The 14,559-nt window shown below is 42.0% G+C and overlaps 1 protein-coding gene across 1 annotated transcript in view; it reads left to right on the top strand.

The window, feature by feature from the left end:
* The window catches only part of WNT2B (Wnt family member 2B), a 153,135-nt gene extending 143,318 nt beyond the window's left edge, over nucleotides 1–9,817 (top strand). The window contains exons 3-5 of the mRNA XM_063955380.1: nucleotides 675–952; nucleotides 1,951–2,215; nucleotides 8,514–9,817. Coding sequence (XP_063811450.1) covers nucleotides 675–952; nucleotides 1,951–2,215; nucleotides 8,514–8,743 — 773 coding nt within the window. The 3' untranslated portion in view covers nucleotides 8,744–9,817. The remainder of the gene's footprint in view (nucleotides 1–674; nucleotides 953–1,950; nucleotides 2,216–8,513) is intronic.
* Nucleotides 9,818–14,559: the final 4,742 nt, after the last annotated feature.

Raw genomic sequence — 14,559 nt, forward strand, 5'->3', positions numbered from 1 at the left:
AATGAGAGAGAAAATTAAGTACACTGGTAGAGTTAATAAGTTACTATGATTAGGGGGCCTATTTCTTAAAGTAATTAATGCCAGTTTCCACATGTTTAAGGCAAAATTAAGTATCATTCCTATTTAAGAAGGCTGTAAAGCAAAAGATGTTAGAGATATGGCCTGCTTTGTGAACAACAGAGGTCACCGCAGCCGTAACCATAGTTTTCTGTGGGAATGGCTTCAAGAGGCTATTTAACAGGTTCCAAAAAGCTAAGCTTGTCTCTGTTATCTATCACCACCTTATGCCCACTCTTTGTACATGTGCGTCCTAGTGGCATCTCATGCGCAGTTGTGCAGCTGGGCTGAAATACAGAAGAAAAGTGATAACACCATACGTATTATATCACTTTTTTTTACTCATCACCAGGATGAAACTTGTGTCCTGACAAATGGTCCTTAATAAATTGAATAAAAAATAAATTCCAGATCACCAAGATATGTGGGCACACACAATTTCATAGGTAAAAGTGCTTAAATATTGGATTAGAAAGGTCTATAAGTAGGGAAGTCATTTGTTTAGTTCTCTTTAGTAAGTTGTGTTATACACAGCGGGTCTATGCCAATTATGGGTATTTTCACTGTCCAGACATATACTAGTTATACTTTAATAATTGGATTTTGTTCTCTTTTAGGCAGTCGAGAAGCAGCATTTGTCTATGCCATTTCCTACGCTGGAGTGGTTTATGCTATTACCCGCGCTTGCAGTCAAGGAGAACTTAAATCATGCAACTGTGACCCCAAGAAGAGGGGGCGCTACAGAGATGAGCGAGGGGAGTTTGACTGGGGAGGTTGCAGTGACAACATTGACTTTGGGATTGAGTTTGCCAAGGATTTCGTAGATGCCAAGGAAAGAAAAGTAAAGGATGCACGGGCCTTGATGAACATGCACAATAACGGCTGTGGCAGGATGGTGAGTTCCATTGAAAATCTTGTGTATTGGTGCAAACATGAGATTTTATAAAAAAAAATAATAATAATTATCTGCCTCGATGAGCAATAGTGATGAATTGATTGCTCAGCTCATTTATCTCAGAAGGAAACCAAATGGTGCATCATGTTCTAAAATTTCTCAATATTGAAATTAGTAGAAAAACAAAAAAATGGGAGTACGGAACAAGTCATATCCTCCCCCTTATTCCAGATGTGTCCATGTGTCCAGGTCTAGGGAGAACAGATCTAAACTTTGTAAACTATTAATGCTATTTGGAAAGATCCCACTGGAGGTTAAGGCAGAAATATTTTGTGCAATAAATACATTTCCATGCTGGGTAATTTATGGTTCTGTAGCTGAAAGAGAGTAAATAGTTATGGTTTCAAAGGGAGCCATAAGATAACATCTGAAGAGGAGGGGTTGATGGGCACCATTAATCTGCCAGATTTCCTATGCCCATATCATCAGCTGCATGTTTGATATATTTGTTCTGAGCTGCTTAGTGATAGAATAGTCGTGTCATTTGTATTTCACTAATTACCTTTAGGAAGCCTGCAGTAATATAAGGGTTATATATTTATTTTTATAGGCTAGTACTATGCATTGCTACTAATGTCACAGAACCCACTTTTGTTCATTTAGTAGCATATGTGTTATCCATATGTGTTGGGGAAATCCACTTCCAATAATCTCAACATGGTTCCATGTCAGTCTTGTGTTTTTACTAATTAAAAAAGCAAGCACAATATCAGAAGGTATCCAGCCTAATTTACTAAAATTGTGCTATTACACAGAGTCAAATATTTTCCTAGTTGCAAAACATTTTAAATAAACCCCCTAAGCCGTTATACTATGTAGCAAAACATTTTGTCATAGTGATTGTAAAACCTGTATATAGTATTTTATGTGTGATGAGTGATTAACAACTTGTATTTCAATGTGAAGTTCCACTGTAATCCCTATCCTCTGTCTCACAGGCAGTAAAACGTTTTATGAAGCTTGAATGTAAGTGCCATGGGGTCAGTGGGTCATGCACATTAAGGACTTGTTGGCGAGCCATGTCAGATTTTCGAAAAACAGGGGACTATCTCAGAAGGAAATACAACGGGGCAATCCAGGTCACCATGAATCAAGATGGTATTAGCTTCACAGTGGCCAATCAAAACTTCAGAAAGCCCACAAAGAAGGACCTTGTGTACTTTGAGAATTCTCCTGATTATTGTGTGATGGACAAGTCTGCAGGTATGGCTCATTTGTCTTCCTCAGTTAAAGAAGCATTTTTGTCATGTAAAAAATGCCCTGCAGCTAAATGCAGCTACAATCAGGAGATAGCTCTTGCAAAACTCAGCACCTTGTTTGATCTTCTGGCAGCCAAAACAAAGTATTCACATGCTTCCTCTTGTTTAAAAGTAATCGGTTACTGCTTTGATACATAAGATCTATTCACTTTTATGTGTTTTATCATTTCATCATTATCCTAAAGTCGTCATTTTATAAAAGTTTAGACCTGTACAACTTAGTCACAGAATTGCTGTTTTACTTGGTTGGCTGATCTCTGATTCACAACAAAACAATATTCTCGGGAGAGGAGTAATGTGATTTTGTTGCTCTGCTAATGGTTTACATTCATTTTCATTTTTTCTTAAGCAGTTCCTAGTCCTGATAGTCCTATTGCTATTAGGTAACAAATTTACTAATCACACACATGGACTTGTAATTAAACATACACCCCCCCATTTTTTTTTTAATTGGGGATGATGCTAGGCTAATTGGGTTACTCCATAAATAGATTCACTGTAAACTGGATCTATTCATTACTGATAATCCACATTTCTATTAGACTATTTTGCATTTATCTTGCTAGGGATTATCCTGAAGCCCCTTCTGTGTAACAAAATCACTCTGTGCAGTAAACACAGGGCCAGGAAGTAAAATATATGGCCCCCACTCCATAGATAAATAATTTGGCATGTGCCAAACACATTTTTGTAGTGCCCTCCAGGACAGTATGCAGTCACAATCATGTCTCCGATCCTGATGTCAACATTCACAATGCGGACAGTAGGGCGATAGTGATTATGCTGACATGATTAAAATGTAATGCAGACACCTGCAAAATGTCAACATCACAGAATGTTGACAACTGAAATGCCGACATTACCATTAGGGTTACTGTTAGGGTCAGGGTAACCATTAGGGTTACTGTTTGGGTCAGGGTAACCATTAGGGTTACTGTTAGGGTCAGGGTAACAATTAGGGTTATGAGTTGCATTAGGATTACTTTTTAGGGACTACCGTTTAGGGACTAAAAAAACTATGTTGACCTTTCAACAATCTTGACACAATATCACGATTGGCGTTGTCAATATCGACATTAAGACCATGTTGACATACCTATTGGTGACATTGTGAATGTCTAGAACACAGGTTCTCAAACTTGGTCCTCAGGACCCCACACACTGCATGTTTTGCAGGTCTCCTCACAAAATCACAAGTGAAATAATAAGCTCCACCTGTGTACCTTTTAAAATGTGTCAGTGAGTAATTAATACACCTGTGCACCTGCTTGGTTACCTTTAAAACATGCACTGTGTGGGGTAATGAGGACCGAGTTTGAGAACCTATGGTCTAGAACAGTGGCTCTCAAACTCGGTCCTCAGGACCCCACACAGTGCATGTTTTGCAGGGAACCCAGCAAGTGCACAGGTGTATTAATTAATCAATTACTGACACATTTTAAAAGGTACACAGGTGGAGCTAATTATTTAACATGTGATTTTGTGAGGAGGCCTGCAAAACAAGCACTGTGTGGGGTCCTGAGGACCGAGTTTGAGAACCTGTGGTCTAGAAAATATACCACACCCTCCAGGAGGGCAAATCCAAGGGAAAGTGCTAATGCGTGAAAAATGTCAAATAGGCAGGTATGACAGTGGGCTGTAGGATGACTGGCTGTACATTTTTCAATGAGATCACACTTTTTAATAGAGAATCTGAAAAAGGAAGCAATTCAGAGGGATTTTCAATAAACAGTATGCTGCACATTACATTGTATGGTCTGCAGAAGGCCTGTCTGTACGCCATTGCTATAATTGCAAACATGGAGAAATGCCTCCAGTTTGCTTAGTACACAGGAATTGGACAGTAAATGATTGGAAATGGTCTATATGGTCTGACAAGTACACCATGCAGATGGCACAACAGCACAAAAGCATGGATCCTTCTTGCTTTGTCATAACTCTTCCGGCTGGTGGAGGCAACGTTATGGTATGGAGCATATTTTCATGAGAGTGTCAGAACTTTTTGATTTGTGTGGGATAACATCTGACTGGCCAAGGTTATTTAAATATTGTTGTCAACCAAGTGCACCCAGTTATGTTGATGGTTTTTCCCAATGGCATTGAAATCTTCCAGCAGGACAATGCTCCAAGTTATACGTCTCACATTGTATGGTAATTGTTTAAGGAGCATGTCAAAGACTTTTCTCTGCTGTAGTGTCGTTCTCAGTCCTCAGACCTCTGTCACATTAAAATGTATGGGATGAGGTCTAAAGGAGGATCTGACAACCATCAAACTTTCCGGAAGTGAAAGATGCAGTTTATTGTATTTGGGATAATATTCCCCACAAAAAATACTGAGTTAGTAGAATCCATTGCCCACAAGAATTCAGGCCATATTAACGGCAAAAGGTGGCCCAACAAAGCTTTGTGGTCCCATTTTCCAGGTCGCTACCTGGTGGGCTCTGCATTGAAAGAATGGTTGACACATAGTCCCCTATGGATTTTAGACTTTGTAAGATTAGTAGGATACAGCATCATTTAATCCAATGATCTACATAATTACTACTGTACTCTTTACATGAGCCTTAACAGTTAAGTCGTACATTTCTATTACTAAAGGTAAATGTTGAGAAGAACTATTACTAATAAAACAATGTAATGGGGATCAGGTATTGCTCAGGCCTCCTACTCTACCATTACACAGACACTGGAAAAAATTCAATTAGCCGCCATAAATTACCATGGCTAATTGATCCCTGGATTAGCACCAACAGTGGGCAATATCAGGGATTTTTTTTTCCACCTGTTCAGAGACAGGAGGAAAAAATTCCCAATTACTGACCCATTTTCGCGGCCATGAACACAAAAACACATGGATCCGGGAACTTATTACAGAACCTGTTGTTTTTGCATGAATATGGCTCAGCTTTCGCTCCAAAAAATGGAACTCAGTTGAATTGCCTGATAACATCATTCAATAAATCGTGATAAAGTCTGTTTTTTTTTTAGTGCTAAAAGTTTTCATGATCAACTGAATTCCCCCCATTGTCTAATATCATTACAATGATAACTTATTATCCTCCTATAGCTGGATACATCTAGAGTTGCTTTTGACTCATGACCATATTTATACTAATATGGTACAACAACATAAGAAAAGAAAAAAGAAAATAATTACTCCTAGATAAAAAGTGCTTAGGATTGCAAACATTTAGGAAGTGTACAAGTCAGAAGTTTCAGAGGATATTCCATATATTATTAATAGAATCTTTATGGCTTCTTCAAGAGTTAGTTGGAAAAAATAAATTTTAATGAAGATCTCTGGATATATTGGTAAACTAAAAAATGAGCAAAATAACAATAATAGCAAGCACTATTTGTTTGCAGGTGATAAACATTTATCCTTTAATCAGTGACGGAGTTTGCTTAGGCTGCAGCTTTTCAGTCCTCTCCCTAGTGAAATAGGGTATGGGTCATTAGGTCGACCACACTTAGGTCGACAGTCATTAGGTCGACCACTATTGGCCGACATGCATTATGTCAACATGGTCATTAGGTCAACATGAACAAGGTCTACATGGAAAAAGGTCGACGTGAGTTTTTTTACTTTTTTGTGTTGTTTTCTTCGTAAAGTGATGGGGAACCCCAATTACTGTCCCCTCGCATGGCTCGCTTTGCTCGCTTCAGGTTACTATTCCCAATCATAGTCCATGTGGATTGTAAAGTATAAAAAAGTTTTAAAAATGAAGAAAAAAAAGCTAAAACGCATGTCGACCTTTTTCCATATTGACCTAGTACACGTCGACTTAGTGACCATGTAGACATAGTGGCCGTGTCAACCTATTGCATGTCGGCTAATAGTGATCAACCTAATGACTGTCGACCTAAGTGTGATTGACCTAATGACCGTATCCCGTGACCACCTATGAGCACAGCAGCTTCACATTAGAAGCATTCTCTGTTAATCACACACCGGACAGGCAGTCCCGCACACAGGACAGGCATTCTCAGGGGCAGATGTTTCCACTCCTGGGACTGCCAATCCCGACTGTGATTAGCTTAAGCATTTCCAATGTGAAGCCACTCACCTACTATACTTACCTGGCTTCTAGTGGCTGTAGCTGATGCAGTCACCGTCCTGCCCCCTGCTCTGACAATGTAGGAGACACAGCTGAGTTTAACAAAGTCCTTTTTTTCTTCTTTCTATGCAAACTGTTTATTATGCAGCTACTGAAAGAAAAACAGACAATTATTTCTTCCTGTCCATCCATACGATTCTACAGTAGACAGCTACTGACTCATGCGACCGTGTGCTCTTAAATGACAGGGTGAAATGATAAGTTGAGCTGGATGAAGTGGCTGACAGTGAAAGGTCTAGTGGTAAAGTGAAGCTTCGTAATAAAGAATTTTTCTGGTGTCAAGTTCATTTTACCATGATGGTTTTTCAAATCATCTTTCTTAAGTACTTTCCCCTAGGGCCCTAATTGTTAATGGCTCTCATTTAATCCTTTACTTCATTTGCTGGAGGGAGATGAGGTCCAGAGAGAAAGATGAACAGGAGCTTCATATCAAAGTAATACAATGCCATTTTAATGTGGGGGACCAAGCACTATTGATGTCAAATCACTGTTATGGAGATATAAAACAGAGCTACTGCAGTCTTAAAGCTGGTACTGTAATTATTCATTTAGACTTTGTTCTACTAAGAAGTGTGTAAAACTTAACACTAAAAATATAATAAACTTGCTGCTTTAAGGTGTTACAGTGCAAAGCAGGAACATTAAGGAAACAATATCCTAGCAATTATATTGTCAGACATTGAAAAGAAGCAGATCAAGAACAGACATCATGAAATCAGTAATCTGTCAGATGAGTGGACAGTCTGCATTGATTGTTCATGTACATCAATCAGGCTCTGTTCTTTTTGCTGAGTCAACTATGTCTGAGGTGGTATTTCACTTTACTAGTGCAAGTTACAAAGAGGAGCAGTGATGTCATGCACTGGATGATTTCAGAACATGCAACCTCAGGTTTTAGGAAAGCCTTCCAGGCACTTATAGAAGTTGTTACTGGGTGACACATGTTACACAAATAACTGTAACCAGGGCTAATAAAATTACAACATCGTACCCAATATGTCTTTGCTTTCATTGAAACAGACTGCTGATAATCTGATTGACTGCTATAGTTTTGTTTTGTTTTTCATTTAGTATGCTTACTTGGTGTATGTGTCACATTTGTGCATAAGCGTCTTATTTATTAATACAACTTCCAAAGTGGCAGCAAGAATGAATTTCTAGGCGTATGAAAAACATGTATTTAAGATATTTCGAAATTGTTCCCCAAAATCCTTGTGGCAGAGACCGATTCCTCACTTTTATCTTACCTTAGACTAACCCCTGCTAGTACTTTGTAACAGTGGATATATAGGGGCAGATGTTGCAACTGCATGAGGTCCAGTCTACGTCTCTGACCAGCCTCGAGATGGAACAAACCAATGGGGTGGAAAACTGCACAAACTATCAGCCTAGCTTAAAGCTCCCCTTAGTCAACTCTTAAGGTGAATACACACTAGACAACGTACTCTATGAGCGACGTTGTCTAGTGGTTGCCTATCCCGGGCTTGGCAGTCAGCGGCAGTGCATACACACTGAGTGATATAATGACCATATCGCTCGGTGACGTCATGCCGCGGCCGGGCCGTGCATGCAGCTCTTGGACGACAGTCCAGATTGAGCAGGCATGCACGGCCGATAGCAAGGGTCATTAACGACCCACGGGGCCGCACATCGGTCGCCGTCACCGGCATACACACTTGCCAAGAAAGTGAATGGCGTCGCTCAGGAAAGGTGAAAATGAGCGACGACGTTCATTTTATTGCCAAGTGTGTATGCGCCTTAAGTCTACCCAACTTCCTAGTTTGCAGGAGTTTGTTACAGTAATTCATTTTGAGTATGTGTTTGCTTTCTAGTACAGTGTCAGTTCTATGTGGTATGATGTGTATGCTGGTAGGTTTGACACAGTAAATGATGTGTCACCACATTTTGGTTACAGATTGCGACCAATGGTGATAAAGTTACCACTTGTAGGGTGGAATTCAAATGTTTGAAAAGTTGGTTAGGTGTCTGTTTTTTCCTGTCTATTAGATAGGAAAAAAACAGACTCCCAACTGACTTCAAACATATGAATCTCCCCTGTATAGTGTTTGTGGTTTTGGCACAACTGGACTTTTGGTAATATGCTGCATCTTGATCTCTTTCCAGGCTCATTGGGCACTGCAGGAAGGATCTGTGACAAGGGCTCCCGTGGGACAGATGGCTGTGAAGTTATGTGTTGTGGTAGGGGCTACGACACCACCCGAGTCACCCGGACCACCAAATGCGAGTGTAAATTCCACTGGTGTTGTGCAGTGCGCTGTAAAGAATGTGAGGAGACTGTAGATGTACATACATGCAAGGCACCAAAAAGGCCAGAGTGGGTGGACCAGACTTGAATTAAAAAACAGCCTGCACATTTGACAAGAAGTCACGGGGCCCCGCGGGATTCTGGGTGTAAGTGTAGTACATCTGCATGGCTTCTTATTTAAGTAATTCTGCAAGGCACTAAAGACAAGACTACACTTCCCAGGATGTAATGCGGACTCTGATGAAGGCCAGCTAAGAATCAGGCCTTTCTGTATGAGAAGATTGCAATAAAATAAGTGGTTCAAAAATTGTGATTCCTGGTCTTCTAATGGTACCCACCAGACCGCTGCTTTACAGCTTTCTCCTGCTGTGAGACTTTTTCTCATTAATGGAGACTGAACCTCGTAAACAAGTGCTTTTGATCAATATGCTATAAGTATACATACATATATTGATGTTGAAAGCAAAAGTAACAAATTATTTACTGCAGAAGTCACTAAATGGTTAAAAATTTGGAAACCCCTGCAGTAACAACCTACATGATAGTTTTCCACTTTCAAAAACAAGGATACAGTTCACTGGAAGGATGTGACTGCGCCTATCGTGCACACTTTGTCATTTTTATGGTTAAAGTCTTCATCCTGCTTGGAAGACTGCAATTAAATAAATTTAGGTGAATATGTTTGTACTGGTAAAGTCAGCAAACTTTATGAAGCTGCTTGGAAGGCCATGGGGATTTTCCAGAAACTTGTACACAACAAAATCTCCTATGCCGACTGCACAAGTAAGGAAAAAAAAAAAAAAAAAAAAGACTTTGAAACAGAGGACTTTGGATGTGACTGTGACACCCCCAGTTTGTAAACATGCTTGTATGATGTGTATACTGCTTTAATATTTTTTTAAATCTATATAAACTTATATTGCAAAACAAATTTTTTGTACTCTCTGCCCATTAAGAACAGTAGCTATGCTATTGATTGATTTGCTTGAATGCAGATTGACAGAATATGTGGGGTAAAGCATACTCTGATGTAAATGATATGGCTAGTCAGGGGTATATGTGGGTTTATAGAAGTGGAGATGTTGCCCATAGCAACCAATCAGATTGCTGAACTTTGAGATTGATATACAACTATTATTTCCAGCAGTTTATACCTATACTAACATGACATCACTTGTGTATTAGGAAAGTAGAAGTCATGCTGTTGTATTATAAATTATTTATCTATTTATACATTATTTATCCATGCACGGGGGCGCGCATTTACACGTGTTTTTTGCTAGTGGAAACGGCTCCCTCAGAAAAACTCGGATCAAGTGACCCGGGAATCCTACCCGGGTAGCTACCTGGGTAGGACACGGGAATGATCCGGGTAAGGTGTAGTATAAACGGAAGCCGTGTCGATGCGACACGGCGCCCGTTTACACTGTATGGAAGGGCAGCGCTGGGAGATCATGTCATCTCCCAGCGCTGCCCCTGTCGTGTCACCAGCAGCGTCACCAACCCGGCAATATGCCGGGATGGTGACTGCTGATGGGAAAGGGGCCGATGCGGGTCGCAGCCAGGTAGCACCTGTGTCAGGCTCCCGGCTGTGACCCGCATCGTAGATGGAAAAGGGGTATTACTATTGGGCAAAATACATATCTGTATTTATTTGTAAAAGAAGACAATATAATGTTTAAAGAAAGAAAACCATGAAATTATAATGTGGATGTCGGGATGCTGAGATCTCCATTAATCTGCAAATGTCTAGCTTGGTTAAAGCTTTCATTACACAGTTGCACAACCTTTCAGACACAGACTATAAGGAACATAATTGTTATTCATGTGTATATTTTGTTAATGTCACATTGTCAACATTCATTATGATGTAATGTCAATATTGTTGAATTGTCAGCATTTTGCAGGTGTCGACATTGATGATAACTGATATTTTAAGCATGTCTACCACAACAAATTCGATACTTCTGCTGCCAGCTTTGTGCCTGTCCACATTCTGACCGTAGACACTATGGGGTCAATCGCAATGATCTCACAGGTGCAAGTCCTTGTGGCAGCAGCTGTACTTAATGGTGGCCCGAATTCATACAAAATTGCTTGCCACCCCATAGAGGTCGGAGCAATTTTGTGAGAATTGGGGCAGATTTTAGCACACGAAGGGTGCCATTGCCAGCGTTGAAACGCCACGACAACGGGAGATTGCACCCTTCACGGATCGATCCCTTTGACTGTATACCATTGTTAATAAACAAAACACAGCATTGCCACTTTCACTTATATCCTTGCAGGTCATTTTCTCTATTCCTAGTTGCATGGTCTCCTGCACTTATGAATATGTCTGTTCAAATATGCACTGTACACACTGTGCTTACTTTGTGCTTCCTAATCTAGTTAAGGAGGAGGCTAAAATATCACCTTGGCAATGGCCAGTCTGAGCACTGGGCTTTGTCAGAAGCACTGACTTTTTATGGAAAGGCTTACAGGGGCAATGCTCTATTTCAGAATAAAGCAAAACAAATAGATGTAACCAAACGATAAAATCTATATACTAGAACTCACCTCTGAAAAATCTGTTATTGCGCGTGCACGCTGTTCCTAATGTGCACTGCGCATGTCAGCTTCAGACAGCAGTGCAAGGTCCTTCCTTATTGCCTCTGCCCCCCACGTCTCTGGCTGATCAGTGAAAGACCCCATGATGTCTCCTGCCAGAATAATCAAGACATGAGAGACAGGGCTGTTTCTAGCCAATTTGGCTCCCAGTGCGAGATTTAAAAATGCGCCCCCCCATGACATAAAAAAATGTGCCCCTCCCCACACACACCTAGATAAAAAAAAAAAACTTGCGCGCGCACCCGGCAAGGGGGCGTGGTCTCATCTAAATGGGTGTGGTCTCATTTAAATGGGCATGGCCTCGTCTGAAAAGACTACCTCACAATCCAGTTTCTCTAACGTCCTAAGTGGATGCTGGGGACTCCGTAAGGACCATGGGGGATAGCGGCTCCGCAGGAGACTGGGCACATCTAAAGAAAGCTTTAGGACTAACTGGTGTGCACTGGCTCTTCCCCCTATGACCCTCCTCCAAGCCTCAGTTAGATTTCTGTGCCCGACGAGAAGGGTGCACACTAGGGGCTCTCCTGAGCTTCTTAGTGAAAGTTTTAGTTTAGGTTTGTTATTTTCAGTGAGACCTGCTGGCAACAGGCTCACTGCATCGAGGGACTAAGGGGAGAAGAAGCGAACTCACCTGCGTGCAGAGTGGATTGGGCTTCTTGGCTACTGGACATTAGCTCCAGAGGGACGATCACAGGTCCAGCCTGGATGGGTCCCGGAGCCGCGCCGCCGGCCCCCTTACAGAGCCAGAAGAGCGAAGAGGTCCGGAAAAATCGGCGGCAGAAGACGTTCCTGTCTTCAATAAGGTAGCGCACAGCACTGCAGCTGTGCGCCATTGCTCTCAGCACACTTCATACTCCGGTCACTGAGGGTGCAGGGCGCTGGGGGGGGGCGCCCTGAGACGCAATAAAACATGACAGAAATACCTTACATGGCAAAAAATACATCACATATAGCTCCTGGGCTATATGGATGCATTTAACCCCTGCCAGAATATACAAAAAACCGGGAGATAAGGCCGCCGAAAAGGGGGCGGAGCCTATCTCCTCAGCACACTGGCGCCATTTTCCCTCACAGCTCAGTTGGAGGGAAGCTCCCTGGCTCTTCCCTGCAGTCACTACACTACAGAAAGGGTTAAAAAAAAAGAGGGGGGCACTAATTAGGCGCAGTATTAAAACATACAGCAGCTATAAGGGGAAAAACACTTATATAAGGTTATCCCTGTATATATAGCGCTCTGGTGTGTGCTGGCATACTCTCCCTCTGTCTCCCCAAAGGGCTAGTGGGGTCCTGTCCTCTATCAGAGCATTCCCTGTGTGTGTGCTGTGTGTCGGTACGTTTGTGTCGACATGTATGAGGAGAAAAATGATGTGGAGACGGAGCAGAGTGTCTGTAACAGTGATGTCACCCCCTAGGGGGTCGACACCTGAGTGGATGTACTGTTGAAAATTACGTGACAGTGTCAGCTCTATATAAAAAAACAGTGGTTGACATGAGACAGCCGGCTACTCAGCTTGTGCCTGTCCAGACGTCTCATAGGCAGTCAGGGGCTCTAAAGCGGCCGTTACCTCAGATGGCAGATACAGACGCCGACACGGATACTGACTCCTGTGTCGACGGTGAAGAGACAACCGTGATTTCCAGTAGGGCCACACGTTACATGATTGAGACAATGGAAAATGTTTTTATACATTTCTGATAATACGAGTACCACCAAAAAGGGGTATTATGTTCGGTGAGGGAAAAACTACCTGTAGTTTTCCTGAATCTGAGAAATAAAATGAGGTGTGTGATGATGCGTGGGTTTCCCCCCGATAACAATTGATAATTTCTTAAAAAGTATTGGCTGCATACCCTTTCCCGCCAGAGGTTAGGGTGCGTTGGGAAACACCCCCTAGGGGGGATAAGGCGCTCACACGCTTGTAAGAACAAGGGCTCTACCCTCTCATGAGATGGCCGCCCTTAAGGATCCTGCTGATAGAAAGCAGGAGGGTATCCAAAAAGGTATTTACACACATACTGGTGTTATACTTAGAGATGAGCGCCTGAAATTTTTCGGGTTTTGTGTTTTGGTTTTGGGTTCGGTTCCGCGGCCGTGTTTTGGGTTCGACCGCGTTTTGGCAAAACCTCACCGAATTTTTTTTGTCGGATTCGGGTGTGTTTTGGATTCGGGTGTTTTTTTCAAAAAACCCTAAAAAACAGCTTAAATCATAGAATTTGGGGGTCATTTTGATCCCATATTATTATTAACCTCAAAAACCATAATTTCCACTCATTTTCAGTCTATTCTGAATACCTCACACCTCACAATATTATTTTTAGTCCTAAAATTTGCACCGAGGTCGCTGGATGACTAAGCTAAGCGACCCTAGTGGCCGACACAAACACCTGGCCCATCTAGGAGTGGCACTGCAGTGTCACGCAGGATGGCCCTTCCAAAAAACCCTCCCCAAACAGCACATGACGCAAAGAAAAAAAGAGGCGCAATGAGGTAGCTGTGTGAGTAAGATTAGCGACCCTAGTGGCCGACACAAACACCGGGCCCATCTAGGAGTGGCACTGCAGTGTCACGCAGGATGTCCCTTCCAAAAAACCCTCCCCAAACAGCACATGACGCAAAGAAAAATAAAAGAAAAAAGAGGTGCAAGATGGAATTGTCCTTGGGCCCTCCCACCCACCCTTATGTTGTATAAACAGGACATGCACACTTTAACCAACCCATCATTTCAGTGACAGGGTCTGCCACACGACTGTGACTGATATGACGGGTTGGTTTGGACCCCCACCAAAAAAGAAGCAATTAATCTCTCCTTGCACAAACTGGCTCTACAGAGGCAAGATGTCCACCTCATCATCATCCTCCGATATATCACCGTGTACATCCCCCTCCTCACAGATTATCAATTCGTCCCCACTGGAATCCACCATCTCAGCTCCCTGTGTACTTTGTGGAGGCAATTGCTGCTGGTCAATGTCTCCGCGGAGGAATTGATTATAATTCATTTTAATGAACATCATCTTCTCCACATTTTCTGGATGTAACCTCGTACGCCGATTGCTGACAAGGTGAGCGGCGGCACTAAACACTCTTTCGGAGTACACACTTGTGGGAGGGCAACTTAGGTAGAATAAAGCCAGTTTGTGCAAGGGCCTCCAAATTGCCTCTTTTTCCTGCCAGTATAAGTACGGACTGTCTGACGTGCCTACTTGGATGCGGTCACTCATATAATCCTCCACCATTCTTTCAATGTTGAGAGAATCATATGCAGTGACAGTAGACGACATGTCCGTAATCGT

The sequence above is a fragment of the Pseudophryne corroboree genome, chromosome 2 (assembly GCF_028390025.1).
Source record: "Pseudophryne corroboree isolate aPseCor3 chromosome 2, aPseCor3.hap2, whole genome shotgun sequence".
NCBI lineage: Eukaryota > Metazoa > Chordata > Amphibia > Anura > Myobatrachidae > Pseudophryne > Pseudophryne corroboree.